General features: G+C 45.8%; 1 protein-coding gene across 3 annotated transcripts in view; it reads right to left on the bottom strand.

The window, feature by feature from the left end:
- The window catches only part of BMP2 (bone morphogenetic protein 2), a 66,285-nt gene that overhangs the window by 16,837 nt on the left and 29,348 nt on the right, over positions 1-20,100 (bottom strand). Inside the window, exon 4 of one of the 3 annotated variants that reach the window (XM_057382724.1) lies at positions 42-102. The exons of the other annotated variants lie outside the window; for them this stretch is intronic. Coding sequence (XP_057238707.1) covers positions 72-102 — 31 coding nt within the window. The 3' untranslated portion in view covers positions 42-71. Of the gene's footprint in view, positions 1-41; positions 103-20,100 lie in introns of those variants that run through there. 3 annotated transcript variants of the gene reach the window in all.

The raw sequence follows: 20,100 nt of genomic DNA, 5'->3' as shown, positions 1-20,100 counted from the left end.
GCCTTGAGGGATTCAAGGAGCAGTTGGAAAGAAGAAATGAGCTGTGGGTAATGGTGCCTCCTGTTCCCACCTCAGGCACATGAGCACCTCAGGCTGAGGCCCCTGTGAGCACATAAATTTGAATCTATCAGCACTGAGGCTGCTCAGCTAACAGATCATCAACACAGAGAAGAAACTGGGGATGAATTGTTGTATTTTTAAATGTTTCTGCTGTAAAAGTATTTTTTCACTGGGAGAATCTTAGGCAGAAATGTAGTAGCCTAATAAAGCGGTTTTGTGTCACACTTGGAATTTGAATCAGTCCTAAGTCACAAGTTACTGGGCTTATGCTACTCTTTGAGGATATTTTACTATAATTTTTAGTAAATTTAGTGAAATTGCTGCAGTTCTTTCTTGTACAGAGAGCTTTTCAAGTTATTTGCATTTATGAAAAGCACAGAAAAAAAATAACTGCATTCCACTGGAATGGCTTGTCCTCAGTACATCAAACTGTTGCATCACAATTTGCCATCCTGCATTGCACTAGTTGTAGAATTCAGTCATTTCGTCCTAATGAGGAATAATTTGCATTTAAAATAAATAATAAATAAATAATGTATTTGTTTATTATATGAAGTATATGTAGTTCATCAGGCTGGTGCTGAGGTGGCTTTGCTCACTTGCAGCCCCAAATTCCTGTAGAGTAACAATAAGGGTGGGAAGTTTTACACTGTGAGGAACTCACTGCCTTAGGAGGGTTTTTTWAAATTYTGTTTTTAAATTATGCCTACAAATGCATGCACAGGGTCCTTGTTTTCAATAATCTAACACTCTCCTTCTCTGTATCAGCAGGAAGGTTTAAGAACAGGTGACAAAAGAACAATTTGGGCTGTCACATAGAAAAAAATGCTGGGAAGAGGAGGAAGTTTCACCACAAGAAGACAGCAAGTATTAGGAAAAAACAAAGAAAGAGACAATACGTTATTACAGAGCTTAAATTCAAAAGAATTATGCCAATTTCAGTTAGCTAAGTAGCTGWAAAGACTACCAAATATTCCTTATGATTCTGAAGCATATTAACTTATAATTATTCCTATCTGTCCATGAAAATTAACCCTCACAGCAGCGCARTTTAATCACTGTGAATTCAGATTGGCAGAAAAAGTGCTCTGGGCTTTGTATCACTTGACTGAGCTTAGCAAATGAAAACACAGGAGATTTGGCTGATCCTTCACAAAGCTTTTGGGATGTGACATGATCAGAAAGGAGCAGGACAGTCTCGTGATTAGGTTTTGATTGCAAGATAGTGCTGAGCACTACACTGGACTCATGAGCTGTGCTGCTTCCGAGCCCCTTGTGCTTCTGTTCGTGCTGTGGTGGGGAATGAGAGCCATGAACATGATCCCTCTTTGCCTGTTTTGTCCATTGGGACAAGGAGCAGGATCTGCCCCAGCAGTGTAGGRATGTGGTTCCTGCAGGCACACAACTAATTCGGGAATGAACCTGAACAAAACCTGATGTTTTGTGCCCAACCAAGGGAAGGCACCCTGCAAACCCAGTGCATCCAGAAGTGTTCTGTTCCTCTGGCCACACTGGCAGACCCACAGTAACCTCATCCATCTGGTACACCCAACCATTCATCCCTGCTGAGGATATTCCCACAGTGAATGGGTGAAGCATCCCAAGCTCCCCAGAGGAGCAGCCCCATTAGCAGAGCCCCTGACAGACTGAGCCCAGACTTCCCTGCAGTACCAGAAAACCATCATGAATCTGGCCCAAACTTAAGGCACAGTGGGCAGCATTTAATACAAGGAAGGAACCAAGGACTGAATTAGTATCCCACGAGGTTGTTTGGGGTTTTTTCCACCTCCCAGATGAAGTGAGGAGCCATGTGGAGAAATCCCGCATCTGCCTCTGAATCTTCCCAAACGCTCTCWAGGTTTTACACTTTGAAACAACTTCATTACCTGCCCTTTTTCTTGTTGCCAGGAGAGGTTAACRAAATTACCGAGGGATGAAACATTCTTGAAACATTCTTTCTGGTTGATCAAACAGGATTAGCGGATGAATTACACAGCTGTAGCACACCTAGAGCAGAGGGGCAGGGGGCTGCACCATCGCCTTGTCCTGTTCATGGAGTCACAGCAGAGCATGGGGTGTGGACACACATGCCTTGGTGGCTTTGGAGAGGAGGGGTTATCCAAGTGCTCATTGCCGAGGGCTGTCCCGGTGCTGGGCTTGCTCTGTGCTTGGCCAGTGCTGCTCTGGTGCTGCTGTGAGCGGGCACACACAGGGAAATCCTCCCTGACACGGGTCCCCTTTGCCTGCCCGGCTGCAGAAGGGCCAGGTGAGCCAGCAGGGCAGRGCTCCATGCCTTGGCAAAGTTCAGCTCTCTCTGAGCCTTCACCTCCTCACTGGGGAAGGCTGTGCTCCTTGGCAGCACAAAGATGTGATCACCAAGTTCTAAATCCCCACAGGGAATGGCTTGCTCCGCCTTTCCCCATGAAAAGCTTCCCACCAGACAAGCACCCTTCCTACAAAATCTTTTTTTCAATAAACTGCACAGGTCATCAAAACCATCCTCATTTGACTTTGCACAGCACTGTTGCTCTTCCAGCAACCTGCCCTGCATCACTGACAGGTACCAGTCTTCTCTTGTTCCCACTTTTTGTCTTTGCTTTTGATCTGTCACCACCAGTGGGTTACAAAAATAAAGCTCTGCATGTTCCTTGACAATTATATTTGTTTAGGTGGCCCTGGCAGCCCAAAGCATTTATGATCACTGCAATTTGAAACTTATTGTTGCAGTCTTGGGTATGTCCTGAAAATAGAAATTAAAACTATTGGGAAACACAAATGTTCTATAGATTATATGCATGTCTTTGAGAAGTAGTAGCAAGCTAAGCAGAAGGTAAGAGGAAAAACAGCAGAGAGATCAAAATCTAGGTCAGAGCAAATGTTGGAAAAGAGCCCACACTGTCAAGTCCCAGTCATCTTACAAGAGAAAGAAYGAAGGGGAGCAGAAAGGTTTGGTTTTTGTTTTTTTTTTTTTTTTAATAGGAGTAATAGTGGCCTTTTAAAATACCCCATATTATGGATTAAAAAGACATTTCAGTAATGCTATCACTACATTCCATCTGCTTCTAGGACAACCAATATTGGTTGCTAATTTTACAAATGCTTCCTTACTTGTGTTGCTGGCTTGTGCTTGTCTTGCCCTGCCCCTCCTTCAGTCCCGGCCTCACCTCTGGCTCGCTGCTCCCCACTGCGTGTCTCTCCTGCTTCAGACATGAAAGACCGAGCCCTTTGGTCTGCTCAGTGCCCACCAAAGGAAAACAAACCCCTGTCTTTCCTCCAGAGCAGCCAGACTCCGTGTTCCCATGCACAGGAGGTCACTGCCAGCAGGATCTGTTTGCCCTCCCTACACTCCTCTCTCAATCTTTATTAAACCTTAGACACAAGAGCTGAGTTTTCTGGATCCCAAGCATTTGGGTGCTGCATGTTTCACACCAGTTAACCCCAGCAAAGAGGGAAAGCAAAGCCCGTGGCTGCTGCAGGAGGCAGGACCCCATCCCAGAAGGTGCAGGGATCAGAGCAAGCCGAGGCACAGCCTCTGCCATGCCCACGCCTCTGCCTACACTGGAGCATCATCAGGTGCCAGGSCTGGCCTTCCAGGTGAGAGCCACAGCCATTGAGCACCGAGGTTAATGCTTCACTGAAGCCACGGCCTTAGGCGACGCTTTTTCAAAAGCAGCGGCATTATTTTAAAAGCTTCACTTTCAGAAGTAACTTAAGCACTTAAATAGTAAGTCTTACTGGATCACAGAGAGGTTTACACCCTTGACTGCCTTAAGTTACCTCTGAAATAGGCTTCAGGCTTCAACCATTTCACCGATTCTCTGACTGAGCTACCTGATCTTTAGCATGGGGACTCTCACTCCGTGAGGTTGGGTTTTAAATCCATGCTTAAATCAGTGGCTTCTCTGGGTTCCAGTATGTTTGAAATAATGGTTGGCCTTTTTATTGTGGGGCTGACCCTGCATTCCTCGTGGAGTCAAAGCTCCCTTCACTTCTGAAAGGTCCAAAGAAAAGCAGCCCACCATCTTGTTGCCAAATCATTCTCCATGGGAGATTGGATTTGAAACTCACAAAATACCAGGATTTATGAGAGGAACTGGCTGCAATGTGATCACAAGAACATACCAACATTGTAGTTCCCCACCCTTTGATCTTGGCACTTTAATGATTAATTAGTGCTAAAGTACTGGAAAAATACCTCACTTGAGACAGTTTAAAGCTTCTCTTTGTATAGATACAAACTATGACTCACATGAAAGGATAACCCAGAACTGCAAGAGGGTGAGATTAACGCAGATGCCTCTGGTCACATGCAGATGTTTGCCCAACTGGACAAATGGGAGAATCTGATCAGCTTTAGGGACTGTTTCCATTGAGCTGCCTACACTTTCTACTCCTTGCTCTGCAAGAAAGGCTGTCAAAGTGGAGGGAAATCCATCCCTTAGAAAGAGACACATGTACAAGGAGGTGTGATTTTTAAAGGAGCATCACAGCCTGGCAGAAAATATTCCTTGCCTGAGCTGTTTCAAGAGAAGCCATTTTCCCCTTCCTCTGTCACAACTGTGYATTTAAATACTTCCAAACATGTGTGCTCCCTTCCAGCAGTGCTCAGGACAAAGTATGACATAAGAGGGAAAACTTTTTGCTTAATCTTTCATAGTTTACCAAAAATCTGGTGCTGACTTACATATCACAGCCCTGGCTCTCACCCTTCTTTGGCCACCTGTGCCTGTGGTGGAACCACTCAGGGACACAGGACAGGACAAGAGCACTCAATCAGAAATGGCTGAAGTGCCTCCTCAGACAAAACCCAAGGCAAAGCCCACAACCAAAGCTGTCTGTAACCTTTCTTCTCCTAAAGACCTATAGGCCAAGGCCTCCCAGCACTGGGTTGGGGCAGGGCAGGGCTTCCAGGCTGAATTTCCACCTCTGCCTGCTGGTGGGAGCAGCCACAGCTTCCCAGAGAAGGACCTGTCAAAATGAAGTGAGTAATACACAGCCCTTTCCTGAGTCTGATTCCATCTGAGTACTGCAAACACTTTCTGATTTATGTTTGTGCAGCAGTGCACATGGAACCTGCTGCCTGCAGTCTGCAAGTGGAGCTGACTTCGTTCTGGGACAAATTTCAGGCAAGGTTTGCTTGGGGTCTCTTTCCTATATGGGAACTTTCAAAGGAGGTGTTTGAGTGGGACTCAGAGCAACAAAGATGGTTTGCTGAAGATGCCATAACATCAGCTTTGGTTTGGATCCTTCACACCTCCATCACTACCAGGTTCTAGGCCCTCAGAATAARGCACCACACATTACAGCACAGTTTGCCAGTGAATTTAGGATTCATTTCTCCATGCACCCAATGTTTTCATCCATAGCATGGGTGTGGGATAACCCTCAATTGATTTGCTTTGAGATCATCACATTAAAGGTGTGCTTGAAGCCAGATCATTAGTGCTTTATTGGCAGTAAGTAGATTTTAATTTTCACCAGCAGAGCTCCTGGAAGAGCTCTTGGTGGAATTCAAAAGGCAGAAGCATTGGCTGGACTTTGTGCTCCTTACAAGAGCTGAGGCTGAGCTCAAGCCCAGTCAAAAGGGCAGCTGAGGTGGAGCACGGCCATGGTCAGGTAAAGGAGGGGAAAGGCCAAAGGGACTGTGATACACCCACATCACACCAAATGGGAATTCTGCCCCCTGGAATTGGCATTCAAACCCATTTGGCCTCAGAGGAATTCGACATGATCCCCAAATTAAACCAAAATCTGAGGTAGGAATACAGAATTCCTAGCCTGTGTAATGACAGCTCTCTGCTCCATTAACTGAGATAGAGCTTTGTTCCTATCTCAGTTAAAGCAGAAGGAAAATGTTGATACAAAGGGCATTAGCTAGAAAATCAGAACTCCAGCTAGGAGAATTTCTGAGCATGCAACATTTARTTGTGCTGTGAATTTTGGAGGCAGMAAGGTGCCCCTCTTTCCTCWAAACACRGCATTTKTCTGGAAGAGGTGGAAACCCAAGGGCAAGTAACTGATCTCAGCCAAGCAGGGCCATTGCTTGGAGCCTGAATTCCCACATAATCAGGAATGCCAGACAGTAGGCTGGTGCAAAGAAATATAGGGATAAGAAAGGATGAATCCATCTGCTTGTGTCTGTTTCTATCCTTTCTTTCTTTCTCTCTCAATTCCATCTTGGGCTAAAGACCTTATCCCTTCAAAAAACCTGTCAGAAACTAAACTACTTCAGGAAAAATCTCAGCCTGAATGATGAAATATTCTTAAAGAGGAAGACTCTTAAAACATCTAGGAGTAAATATTTGAAGGTCCTTATTATGTACACAAGAGCAGCTGCTTTCATCCTCAGCTTGAATGAAAATGGCAGGATGGAAAATGCTCATTCACAGATGAATAAGCAGCAGTGGTCCTGCACTGCAAATGAGCCAAAGGAGGGAGTACAGGGAATCGTGGAGTTGTGCACAACTTTAGCCAGTGGCTTTGGTATCTCCCTCATCACAGACAGGGAGCTCTGTCACTCACCAAAGAAACTACAGAAGAAATAACACCTCCACACGTGATTAACAAATAACAGCAGATTCCTGTGCAGAGCAGGATGAGGGACACCAGGAAAGGCAAGGGGCAGCACAGGGAGGTGCAGAGTGTGCTCACCTTGTCCTGGCAGGTCACAGCTGTTTGACATTCCCAGGAGAAGCCACCACCTTGATCTGCTTTCACCTCTCCTGGCTACAAGGAGCTGATGGGACCAGGAGCTGGCCTTTGGAGCAGGGTTATGGATRGAGCCCAGTGCCAGCCCCATTGTTTGTCACATTCTCTTCCAAGCCATCCATTCCTATCGCCCTGGGGCAGCTCCTTCACTGAGTGTGCTCTGAGCTTTGGCTCTGCAGTGAATCTTGAAGTCTGGCAGATTCCTCACACCTTTGGATTTCAAAGAGGACACCTCTGCAGGTCTGGGATCCATMCTGGAGACTGGCCACTGCTTATAAGACATGAGTGCTTTGCCCTAAAAATAGTGGTGTGTACTGGAGAGAACAGAGACAACACTTCTGAGCTCAGCTCTGAGCCCTGTGTGACCCTTAGGATATCCAATAAAGTTTCCTTCCAGGAGTAGCTACTGGGAGATATCCAGGCTTGGCTTGCAAGGATGTCAGGAGAAAAGTTCTCAAGGAGAGCTGTATCTTACATCACAGCCTGGCTGCAGGGAGCCCCAGGGCTTTGGCATACCTTTGTGAGGAGCACATTCCTAAGGCGAGGGCTCTCTCCTCACAGGAACACCCTGTCCTCCAGCACCAACACATTTAATCCACAGCCCCAGCAGGCAGAACTTCCCACCACCCACAACTCCTGGGTGATGCCGTGAATTCTGTTTATAGCCAGATACACCACTGGCAACCAACTAATTACCCAGCAGCAAAAGCAGTGGAATGAGAGTCAAAGAGCCATTTGCCAGTGCCAAGTTCCCCAACTCTTCCTCGCTCTCCCTCCCTCTCTCTCCAGAAAAWGAAAATCAAAAAGACATGGCATGCTTAGCACATGAAAGTGCTTGGAGACCCAACTGAAAGCCTGGATCCACTCCTTATTTTTCTTTTCAGAACTTAATAAACTGGGATCTGCCAGCTTTTCCAGTTACAAAATGCAACAGTGAGTTTGTAGCTCCTGAGGTTTCATATTCTTTAAGTGTTCTTGTGCATTTCTCTGTGACAATTTCAATTGAATAGTCCCTTTTTTTTGTCCTGGTTATCTTTGAGAGATTTATCAGAACAATCCAGACTGGTTTTGTAAACTTGAGTGCATATTGGTGATGCAAGACAGCTTTTTAGCTGGACAGAGCTTTTGGAAGGAGGAGATTCCATTTTCATTTATTTCTCTTAGGCTCATGCCAAAAAGGGAAGCCAACCCCTGCCCTATTTTGGACAAGGTGAAGGAGAAAAATGGGTGTAACACACATGTACCAAAACATATGCTGCAGAACCAGGCTCATTTTTACTGGCAGGAGCCCCTGATGTGTCTGAAGAAACAGAAGAAAAGGCCCCCAGCCCCACCAATAACAAAGGCAGGGAAACCCAAGCCCCAGTGTGAAGGGCAAGAGGTGAATTGGAGCCCGCTCCCTGTCCTGCTCTGTGCTGAACCCCCTGTGGGAGGAGTGTGWTCCATTCAGGCTGTGGCAGCCGGACTGGTTTGGTGGCTGCTGCATTTGCTTCTCCCTGGCCCCTGCGCTCCAGKTGCTGCTCCTCATAATCCTAATCCATCCCCAAGGAGCAGTGCCCTGTCCTGCCTTCCTGCACAGCAGCAGGAGCAGCTCCTGGCTTTGCTAATGATCAGGAGGAGGAAGATGATCCTATGGCTGCAGGGAAGGATTAGAGGTTGGAATCTGTGCCCTATTTTGGGCTATGCTGTTGGGCAAATGGAATTATCTACGCTTTCCATAGCTACTTGTAAAGAGACTTTACACTTGGAGATGAGGACATTATCCTACTTCCTTCCCCCTTTGAATTAAATATCTGTCAATACTTTGTGAAATGCAAAGGGACCAAAATCCCACACAAACATGCCTGMAGATACTTTTCAATGATTTTGTACCTAGAGGGTCCCATTGAAATGCAAATATTGGGCCCTTTCCGATTAAACAAGTTTCTGTACCACAGATAAYGTAAGCTAAAGGAAGTGGAATAACCCATATGGAAATAACCATCCTATTCAAAACATTATTGAAACCAATACCTTTCAGTGCACCTGGAAAGGAACTGTTGATGGCAAAGCACCAGTGGAGCACAAAGCCAGAGGGAAGTRCCTCTTGGAGTCACCTTTCAGTGCTGTCTCAAGGTCTTGGGAGCACTGGAGAGACATCAGCAGGGCTATCACCTGTCCTGATCTGGCAGAGGAGAGAGAGACCCCGAGCAACACTGGAGAGGGGATCCATCCCAGCTCTTTCAGAGATAAAAGCTAATCCTGCTGGAACTGCTTCATCCTTCCRTGAACACCGGTGCTGCTGCTGGATGTGGCAGAGGCACTGAAATAGGAAAGCGTCAGGAAGAAAAGAATCTGCTGTACTGTCTTCTGYCATTAGAGCTGTGTCAGGATTTGTGTGTTTTCCTAAAGACACAAACTCGTACATGCTGATCCCACTTTTAGCCCATTTAAGAGCCCACCCAACGAAATAATTTTTGGTTCAACTTATTCCTGGAAACCTCTGGGGCACTGACCCCAATATCTCAAAGCAAAGTTACAGCTCTTCTGCAAAACATGGGATCATTTTTTTCCCAGCCACTGCCCCATTTCAGTTATAGAAAATTGCTGTCTAAAGGTGCAAATACCATTATTTGTCAGCGTAACAACACACTACAGCTACAACACACGACTGTAGCTCATTTAATTAAGGAGCCTAATTTMCCTCAATTGTCTGTTAAGGCATCACACAGGTGTTCCATTTCAGAGTGCATTAGTACTTGAGACTCAAAGCCTAAAAGCTAATTTTTAACTTGACCTAATAATGTCAGTAATAATGACCTGTGATTACTGACTTGTGAATCAGAACCTAAAAATAATTGGCATCAAAGCCTAATTAGTACCTTGCTAAATTCATTATCAGCCCTAAATACTCAGCACTTAATTGAACTTTAAACTGAATGTTGGTGTGGGCTTTTCTCCACACATATTGGAGGCAGCGTTTTAACAAATTTAATGTGGAAATGTAGTTAAAAATTTTGATCACCAGTCTTTTCTTGGAGGAAGAAACAGTGGTATTAGCACAATTTGATTAAAACCCAAGAGCTATTTTATGTGGTCCCTGCTGTGTTTGAAGCACATAGTTCCCCCCAGCTGGGGAATTGCTGCTGGAATTACTACACTTGACCCAAACATGCAGCAGTGAAGCCCATTAAGCTCTTAGTGGGCATCTCTGGGGGCTTCTGAGGGTGACAACAAACCCAGCTGGCTCTGGGARAGGAACCTTGACACAGGAGATTCCTCAATGTCTTTCCATCCCAAGAGGAAATCATATCCTCACGGTTTTTGCATCCCTTTTTGAATCAGCATTTTCTCTGAGGTCAGACAGAGCTGTCCTCTGCCTCCGAGGTGATTGTTGCTCCTGGTAAGTGAAGGAGTGAGAGGCTCAGAGCCCTGCTCTCCCTAGGGACTGGCCCCCCTCTAACAGCTGCAGGAGAAACAAAAACSCTTCTCACAAGACAGCCAACAGCAAAGGAGGAGACAGAAGGGCTTTGAACTGTAGCTCTTGCCCTTGGATCAAGTGTGAAGAGCTGGGATCACAGCAAGGGTCTGTGAGCAGCCAGTAATGATGGACATGGAAGTGGGATGGCTTGGAGGAGCTCAGGAACCCTCAGCAGCACGTGGATCGTGGGCTTTTCCCCAGGGACCCTCCAGCTTGCCCGTGACCATCTCACTTTGGGGCTCACATGCCTGCTGCTGAGAGCTGCAGCATCCAGGGCACCAACCCCAGCTGGGAACCAGAGACAAACCAGAGGTGAAACTGCTGAAGCTGGCAGGAATCACTTATCCTATGTGTGTGCCACGAAGCAGAACAAGCAGAACACCAGTCCCTAAATAAACAACATTTCAGGCATCACGAACACGTGGCAGAGCTCTGCTGATGAAAGATTTGTAGTTGTTATTAATATCTGTTGAGTCCAAGCTGAGACCTGAAGCTCGGTCTGCATTTGAACCTTCTCCAGGTGCTCAGATTTCCTGATGTAGATCTGCCTGACAAAACAACAACAACAACAACAACAACAACAACAAAGGCCTGGAAACATGCTGTTGATTTGGAGAAGAATTTCCTCCTCACATCCAGGAGAGTTCAGAGAAGAAATTTCTCGCCTGGGATGCATAGCTGTTAATACCTTCCCACCCACAGAATGAAAAGCAAAAACCAGTTGGCTTTGGGGTATAAACCAAATTAGAAACAGGGAAGGGAAACCTACCAAGTACCCACAGGGAGTTTGGCTAAAGAACTGTGATGCTTCTGAACACTTGACTTGACATTCTCCCACAGAAAATGAGAGGGAGGCCAAAGCCTAAACATTCAATTGCTTTTAAAAATGCTGCTATAAGCCTTTAAGCCAGAGAGAGATTTTGCAAATTTTGTCCTGATGCAATAAAAACAAATAAAAATTCCCAGTTCTTATCATGTTGGAAGTCGGGTATCTGAAATGTCCTCATTCTTTTATTTATCCCAGCTGCCACATTATCACAGTCTGACGTGAGTGAGTCTAAGAGCAGTCGTGGTCAGTATCTGTGAAAAGGATCCTTAAAAAAACAAAATCTCTTGGATGTAAAAAGATAAAGGTCAGATCATTCCCATTTTGTTAGAACACAGCATTGCATCGGGAGACCCTGGCTGTTAAARGCTCTCTGAGCTCACTTGGGCTCACGGAAGATCCTAGACGAGGTTTTTTAAGAGTATGAGCACGTTAGTCAATGTTCACTCTGGACTACTGGAATTTTATTTTGTTTCTATTCTTAATTACATTAATAATTCAGCCTGAGCCTCCTGCACAGCCCTGACTGCTCCAATATTTCCTTCCCTCCAGAACTGTCTTCTGCAAATCCTCTTGGCCAAGCACATCCTGCACCTTCCTCATTATCGGGTGGAGTTTGGAGCAGCTCTCCCGCCCTTACAAATCAGCCAGCAGCGAGTCTGCAGCTCCCTGCAGGGTTCCAGAACCTCCTGYGAGGGTGGAGCAGGAAGAGGCTCCTGCAGTTCCCTTGCCAGCTGTCAGGAGGGACTGGAAGCACCAGGAATGGCAGAGTCAGGCAGCCATGAATGGAAAGTGAGAGTGGATGCTCAGAGGTGAAAGGGAAAGGAGAGGAGGAAAGGAAAGAAAGGAATAGAAAGAAATGCAGGAAAACTGCTAAAAATAATTAGGAAACTACTGGAATGTGCTTCTGCCCATTTTCCTAGGAATGGTACATGTAGGATAGGGGTGAATATACTGTGAAAGGAACAGCAGAAGAGCAGGTCTCCGGTTCACCTGGAACAAGGGAGGTGCACAGGCACTTACGTAGCCTACATGATAGAAAAAATTTGGTTCTGAAGTATTTGGCATTGGCTCCCCTGTGGATTGGCCTCCTCAAGTGGATTTCCAGTCCTCATGAAGAAATCTTTGCATCCTTCCCATACAAACCCATACCTGAATTACATGCAGGAATCCTTGATGGTCACATTTCATATCCCATYCCTTTTCCTCCCAACAAACAAAATRTCATTAATTTCAGCTTCACAGGATTTGATTCAGAAKGGAATGAAAATAATTCATCATAAATATAACAGTTTCCAGCACTTAGAGAAACTGCCCATGGAGACCACTTTGCTTTAGGGTTTTGCTTTCTGGGCACCATGAGAAATGGGCTGGGGAGAAATCACTCTCCACAGGAGTTTGTGCGATGGTGCTAATCTTCATCTTCCAACTCATCTTTGGACAGCAGTGTGGGAGAAACTGAAACACGGGCAAAGACTCACATCTGAGTAAACAGCATCAACAACTGAGGCCTCTACACCCTGTCTGGCATTGGCCAGCGATGAAGGATTYCACTGCAGCCACAAACCTGTTGTTCCACCTCCCTCCACACACAGACCTATGCACAAATACAGAGATTTTGGGGGCCTGTTTTTACAGGTCAGCCCTTGCTTTTACCCATCACTCATGTCCCATGGCATTGGTGCTCAGTGACCCTCGGCTGCTGTTTCGAGGAGGAAGAGGATGAGGCTGCAGCTCTCTGGGCTATCCCTCCCWCCCAAGCTTGCCTTGAAGCGTTTAGGCACCCTGCTCATTTCAGCTGCCAGCACTGGATCGACCTTCACCCCGCCTGGGGCCCAGACCTCAGGGACTGTGAGCTCTTGTCACCTCTCTGGAGAACTGCCATGGCTCTGTGCCATCCTGCTGGTGCGAACAACACTTGGAGAATCCTTTCAGGTGTGTTATTAATTCACAGGGAAAACTGCTGGTAGATTTTCATTGCATAACACAGCCAACCTCAGGACCAAAACAGAATGGAGGTGTTTAATCAGAGCAGTCCCCTCCAGTTCCCACGTCAGGGAGCTGAGCCAGATCTACATCTGAGCTCTGATGCTCRTGAGCCCAAGGGACCTGGGGGTTCTCCGTGCTGCTTTAAGCATCCATCAAAACAACTGTAAATGAGTTATGTTTCAAGTATGCAAGAACTTGCTTCTCCATGCCAAAAAACGATTAGTGTTCTCAGGCTTCCAGCAATGCAAAGYAGAGTCTGCAATGTCCTGATGAGAGATAGATGCATTTCCTTTTAGACAATTAATATTAGGGGTGGGTTTTATTGCTATTCTTTTTTATGTTGTTAACATCCTGCCCTCTTTCCTGGTTCCTCCCAAAGAGCTACAATGCAATTTGCAAAACTCCCCTTTGTAAGATGTAAACATTTACTAAACATTGTCTTTCCACTTTGTATTATGACAAAAGAATAGAAGTCAAGATGTTAAATATATTTCTGTATTTGCATCTGAAAGCCCCAGGCCTTCCTGAACATACTTGCAGATAACTTCCATTGTTTCCAGCACGTTGTTACCTTTTTCTGTGGATCATCAGCTCTGTGAAAATCCAAGGGCGAGGTCTTTGCTGGAATGCTGGGTAGGACCCGCTTACCACCCAGTGCCTCACCAATGTATCCCTGCCATAGGATCATCATCCACGTTATTCCACTGATWGTTKCACCYTGAGCTGGAATTTGAGAACCAGAGSCCTTTCTCCAGTRCRATTCCAGCTAATGCAGAGGCTGAAGCAGGGACTGCAGAGGGCAGTCCTAGAGCCACCAGGCAAAGCCTCGGGTGGTGGGGTGATCGTGCTGTCCCTGGAGGGTGGCCAGGCTGTCCCAGGCTGTCCCAGGCTGTCCCAGGCTGTCCCAGCTGTCCCAGGGCTGTGTGTGCTGCCAGACAGAGCATGGGCTGCCCAGGAGGGCGGCGAGTGCTGACAGACCCCAAGTGCAGTGCACAAACCACCAGCAAACCAAAACCCTCCCAAGTGTTGTCTGAAGCCAGAAACACCTGGAAACACTTCAATCAGCTCACTCACGTCTCCACCAGATAGAAGAAATCCAGCAGCTTCATCAACAGTGCCTTTGCCAGAAGCAATGAAAGCAGGACCTTCAGCCCAGTTTGGACAGAGCSTGGAGTGCCCAAAGCTCCTTCTGCAGCCGCCTGAACCCCTCCCTGTGGCCCCAGCAGAGYGTGGCCACCTCAGCCCCTGCAGCAGCGCACCCACCCTGGTCTTGTGTTCTCTCCCTTTGTGTTTGCYTCTCTCTCTGCTTGCTATAAACACAATCCTGTATTTCACAGATGGTAAGAGATGGCACCGCATTCATTGATGTTGGAATGTTCTCCAAGGGCGTAAAATAAAACTGCTTCTCTGTTCCACATCCCCAGCCAATGCCTTTCCTTTCCCTTTCTTRCTTGTTATTTTGTGCATCTGTGTGCACATGTATTTTTTCAGCAGTAAAGAGCATAGTTTATCCCATTACACATACACACAGAAATTCTTTAAATGCTATTATTTGGAAAATGTCCAGTTAAGATTCCTACTAAATAAGTAAACACCATTTAAAGAAGAACTGCTAAGTGTCACTTGGTATTTTTTAAAAAAATAATATGAAAATCCAAAATGTGAGGATGTAAGAAGAGATGACCACACTGACTCCCTAATACAGATGTGACTTTGCGATATGAATTTACAAAACTGATTGAGGCAGAGGAGGGGAGACTGATTTTTTTTCTAGAGCTATAGGAATGGTTTCAGAGCTTAAATCTTTTTGAAAATCACACCACAACCACAGGGGCCATCTTCATGAAATTTTTGGAGGGAGGTGGAGCTGTTTGTTTGCTTTAAATGGCCTGTTAACCTCATCTGCTGCTGCAGAMAAAGCCTTAGGCCAATCCTGCAAACACCTCTGGTATTGTTCAGAGCAGTCTCTTTTGCACCTGCCAGGAAATTTGTAAGATGAGAGACGCAGATCCACCTCCTGCAACCTCTTTGCCTTCCTGGAAACTCCCCCAGAATAGCTGACTGGGTAGGATTAGGCTCTTGCTTTGGAGGTTGATTATGTGATCTCTGTTTCTTCCAGCCCCGCCAGCCAGGGCTTACCTCCAGATGAGTATTTCAGCACGTGCTTAACCTTAAGCAATGAGATACTCATGCTTATASTTAAGTACAGGCTTAAAAATTTTGTTGGAAGCAAATCACAAGCACATTCTTACATACTTCTCTGGGCTGGGYCTAACCAGAGTTCTCCTGTTAAAACAGTCTTTTTTTATTTTTCTCCCAACAGATCCCATCACTGTAATTTCCCTCCTCAACCACCCTCTCCAACTGCTTCATTCCAGTGAAACCGAGGGGAAATGACATTTTCTTCTACAGCAGATCATAATTGACAACAACCATTAAACTGGGCATGAATTTTCAGGAAGAGCTGATATCTTTTATTTAGCTCCACTCTGCCAGGCTAACAGCACACACGGGTCTGTCCAAGATCTGTCTCTCCCTAAAACATYTCCTCTCACACATCTTGAGCTCCCACAGCACTGCACAACTCCAGGCACACACCGAGGGTTTATGGGGCTGGGGGGAAGCTGCCTCCTCTGTCAAGAATCCAGGAAAACAGAAGGAATGCAGTGTGCTGCTCCTGCCTAGCAGAGAGTTAATATCCTTGCACATGAGCCATTTCACCTACAGCAAGAAGTGAAAGCATGCGACTACACCCAACAAATGATCACAGAGCACCCTGCAGGGAATCTGCTTCCATTTCAAAGGGAGAGATCAAAACCCACAAAGTAGAGAAGGAAAAAAAAAGGAAAGAAAGAAAGAAAGATGCTCCCAGCCTGTGCATGAGATCAATGTTGGGCCCAGGCTCAGAAGATTTCAGAGAGGAAGGGTGAGATACGGACAGAAAAATCATAAAGCACCTTCAGTGCTGGATTATTTATGTGCTGGGGGTTTGATCCTACACACCAAAATAAATGGGAGGTTTGCCACCAACTTCAATGGAAACAGAAACAAGTCCTATCACCTTGAGGTTTATTGGCTGTCTGCAGAAAGTTTTAAATTTTATACAGAAATTAAACAGAGGGTAATTTGACAGTTTAATGGTGATGTTGTGGTTTTTACATTAAAAGAGACACAAATTTATCCTTTGGGTTTTGAGATTATTTTTCCCCTGTTTTTTTTTTTTAAAGAAGAATTCTCATGTTTCAAGGGAAGACTGATAAAATGGGACATTCCTGTGCATAAGGAAAGAATAACTTAAAGCTCAGTCGGGCCCTACATGACCCACTCAAGACTCAGTAGTCTGAAGCAGTTGGCATCACTGGTAGCAGCAAATTAGCCATCCTGTAAGTGCTCCACTCTCTGCCAAAAACAAAGACTGTCCTAATTTGAACTATGCCAAATAGGGCATTTGACCATGAAAAATGACTTTAAAGAGATGAAAAAAAAAAATATTGCTGTAATCAAATCATAGATTTGGCAACTATCAGTTGGTCCAAAAAGTGAGGAATCTGCCCTGAGCGACAGAAYCAAGCTCAGGACTCCCTGCAGCTCCAGTTCTTCAGGATGTCCAGACCCAAACTGATGTGGGAAAGCCCCAGTAAATGACTTCCTAACCCCTTGGTCATTTAATCATTAATTATTAAATTAATCCACTCATCAAGGCCAGTTAGTGCCAGTGCAATGAGCTGGCCCAGTAAGATGGTGTTTGGGCTCAGAAGCCTGATGGCAGATATTTAAAGCGAGAACAACAATCACAYTCCCATCAACATGAAGCTCAATAAAATTATCTCTCTCCATCTAGTTTGATTCATTTCTTTGGAAATCCAGATTATTACTCAGAGTAGCAGCCCCTGGTCTCCAAGACTGGAGCAGGACCCAGAGTGTGGTCAGGATCTGTCAGTCCAACAGCAGATGGGAAATGACAGAGCTGGGAGCAACAGGAGAAATGTGAGACCACAGCAGCCACGCAGCATCACCTGCCCCCTTAAAGAGACTTTTCCAGCCAACCTGTGGGACCACTTTTTGCACTAGACATATGTTTGGAAATATCCCTTATCTAAGAAATTGTTGTTTAAAACTTTTTAATTATTATACAAAATATTAGCTTAATGTGCAAATAATTATTTCATTAATGATAGAATGAGATATGATTCTAAATGTGTAAGCAGTAACTGGGAAAAAAAAATATATTTCACATGGGTTTAGCCTGCAATGACTGTTCTACAATGCAATCCTTGGTAACTTTTATGTTTTCTTTGTTTAGAAATATTGAATATTGGAGATATTGGAATGTTATTTAGAATATAAATCAGATGCCACTTTGCAGATTTGTGCAGACATCTTACTTCCACTGTCAGCCAGTCACTAGCTTTGATTTTAGATTGTTGGAGAGAGAAGAGAGTAAAGCTTAAAAAAATAGTAATCAGAGTGATGAATAGTGAAAAATCAAAGTCAGTAATCTTTGTGTCACCTCTGCTTTGCCTCAACATTAAAASTGTAAGAAACTGAGACAAATTTATAATCTGGTAAAGTTTACAAATTCTTCCTCTATGCCTGTTGTTTTGTCCCCCACCCAGCGCTTGCAGGAAGGTGGCTGTGCCCACGGMTCCCTTCACCTGCTTTCCACAGGAAAATTTCCCTGTGTCCCCCAAAACAGCTCCGTCCTGGACACAACAACACCCATGAGCTGCTGGGGGTGGGGAGCAGCCCCGGTAGCAGAGGCAGAAGGGAGAGGGGATGCAGGTGGGACAGGAGGAAAWATCTGAGCTTCACACAGGAATGAAAAAACTCTGCTTCTTCCTTCTCCCACTAAAAGATTCCACTATCTAGGACTGCATTATTTCTTATGGAAATTCTGGGCAACAACAACAAAAGTCTTTAAAATCAACCGTGAAAAATACAGCATGACCAAAACTATTTGAATTTTTGCCATGTTCTGTAATGAGGTTTTTTTCGGTTTTTTGTTTTTTTGGTTTTTTTGGTTTTTTTTGTTTTTTATTGCTGGTTTAGGGGAGGAGGAAAGAGGAAGAACAGCAAAAACATTTCAAATCAATCTAAAAGGATTTTTTTTCCCCTCTCCTGAGATTTTTCCACTTCAGTCAGCGCACCGGAGAACAGCTCACTCGCACAGCCCTGCCACTTGCAGCCCCCAGCAGCAGGAGGAGGGATTTCTGACACCAAATGAATTGAGCAGAAACCTGTCCTGAAGCAGCAGGGCTGGAGCTGCCCTCCATGGGCCACATGGACACCGCGTTGTCCCTGAATGTCCCTGCTCAGCCTGGACGGTGCACTCCGGCTGGTGGCTGCTCCGAGAGGAGACAAGCCTCTGCTGCTGGATGCACAATCTCCAATTTATACAAAGCTTTGAAAGGCATCCAAGGGTCTAATTGGGAGGCCCTTAAATTAAAGTGGAGATGGGATTTGGAATCCACTTTAGAGCCTGCAGTTTGGAGGAAAGCAAGGGGATCCATTTCATCTGTGTTTGTATCAAGGGAGCCCAATATGAATGTTTTCTGGCTCTTTTATTCCTCCAGCCCTGGGGTTTGCATGAGGGTTGGCTTTTTGTTCAGTTTTTTTTTCTTTCTCTGTTGTTTTTTGGTACAGTGAAGCCTCTTCCAAGTGTAATTTTGGAAGAGAGGTGTTACTGCAGTGTCTGGGGCACCACCATTTCTCTCAGCTCTGGCTGCTGGACCTTGGCACTGCCCCATGCCTGTCCCCTCACCAGGGCAGGTGGACATCGGCAAAGCTGAGTTCTGGATGTGCTGCCAGGGAGTGGAGGGTGAGGGCAGCTCTGGGAAGGGGATGGGATGCCAGGGAGTGGAGGGTGAGGGCAGCNTGCCAGGGAGTGGAGGGTGAGGGCAGCTCTGGGAAGGGGATGGGATGCCAGGGAGTGGAGGGTGAGGGCAGCAGTGCCCATCAGAGCACCCCCGGTGCTCCTCTCAGGGACGCCTCTCTCTCCCCAAGCCTCAGCCCTGCATTTGCACAGCTCCGGTGTTAACAGCACACCACGGCCTCTGGCCAGGGGCTTGGGAGACAGCTCTGGAATGATTTTATTGCCCGCTCTCAGGAAAGATCTGCTGTCCTAARCCACCATGTCACAGCTGAGACAGAGGCCAGGGGCTGGCTGAGGGGATGGGCAGGAGATGATCTTCATTTGCACATCTGCTTTCAATTGGACTCTGGTGCAATATTGAGTCATTTTGCATCACTCCAAACCTGGCCCACTGACAAGGACCCCGTGGCTGAACRTGTCCCACCACCCTTCACTCCCAGTGCAAAGCAGCATTTTTTATTCCCTGTTTCATAGAATCCCARAGCCTAAGGAGATGCTTATTTCCAGTCTGTCCCACTCTGGTCAGTGAACCACACCTAAAGGAGATAGACTGCAAGGTGCAAATTCACCATTCCAGTGTGCTTTTCCTTTTAGGGCTGACAGAAATCCTACAATAAATTGGGAAAGGGGGGCTCTCCACAAGCTCCATCCCCAGCTGCTGCAGCACAGCCAGACTGCAGCRAAACCAGGCTGATTTACAGCTCTGGAGAGCCGACCTCAGCATCCTGAGAGTGCTGGAACGTGTCAGCAGCTGCTAAATGCGGCCACTTCTGCTCCTAATCTTTGAGTAAAATGTTCAGCAAGCAGCCAGAAGGAGAATGATTTGAGGGAGTRGGAGTTTTCCCAACTTTGTATTTTTGCCGCTAGAACAGAGTATTGTTCCTCCTCAGTGCTTGAAGTGGTTTGTGCTCACAGAAGCCCTTCAACAACAATGCTGTGYGTGTGCAGGAAATTCCCTTCACATCTCAGTGACACGAGGAGGAGGAACGGGGATTGTACAGTGCACGTAGAAATATAAACATGAGAAATGATCTCATTTGATGATTGTATAGGTTTGTGGCCAGAATTTCTCCCTTGGCCTTATTTCTGCTTCTCTTCTCCCATGTGCTCCAATCAAAGAAAAGGATAGGACCTTAAGTGAGACTTGTCACATGCTTTTCCTTCAAAACCTCCTCCCCAGCCAAG

Source organism: Malurus melanocephalus, unplaced genomic scaffold (assembly GCF_030028575.1).
Source record: "Malurus melanocephalus ecotype Western Australia unplaced genomic scaffold, MMel_1.1 scaffold_13, whole genome shotgun sequence".
Lineage (NCBI taxonomy): Eukaryota > Metazoa > Chordata > Aves > Passeriformes > Maluridae > Malurus > Malurus melanocephalus.
The sequence above is the reverse complement of the archived record's forward strand: the minus strand, read 5'-3'. Positions and strand labels throughout refer to the sequence as shown.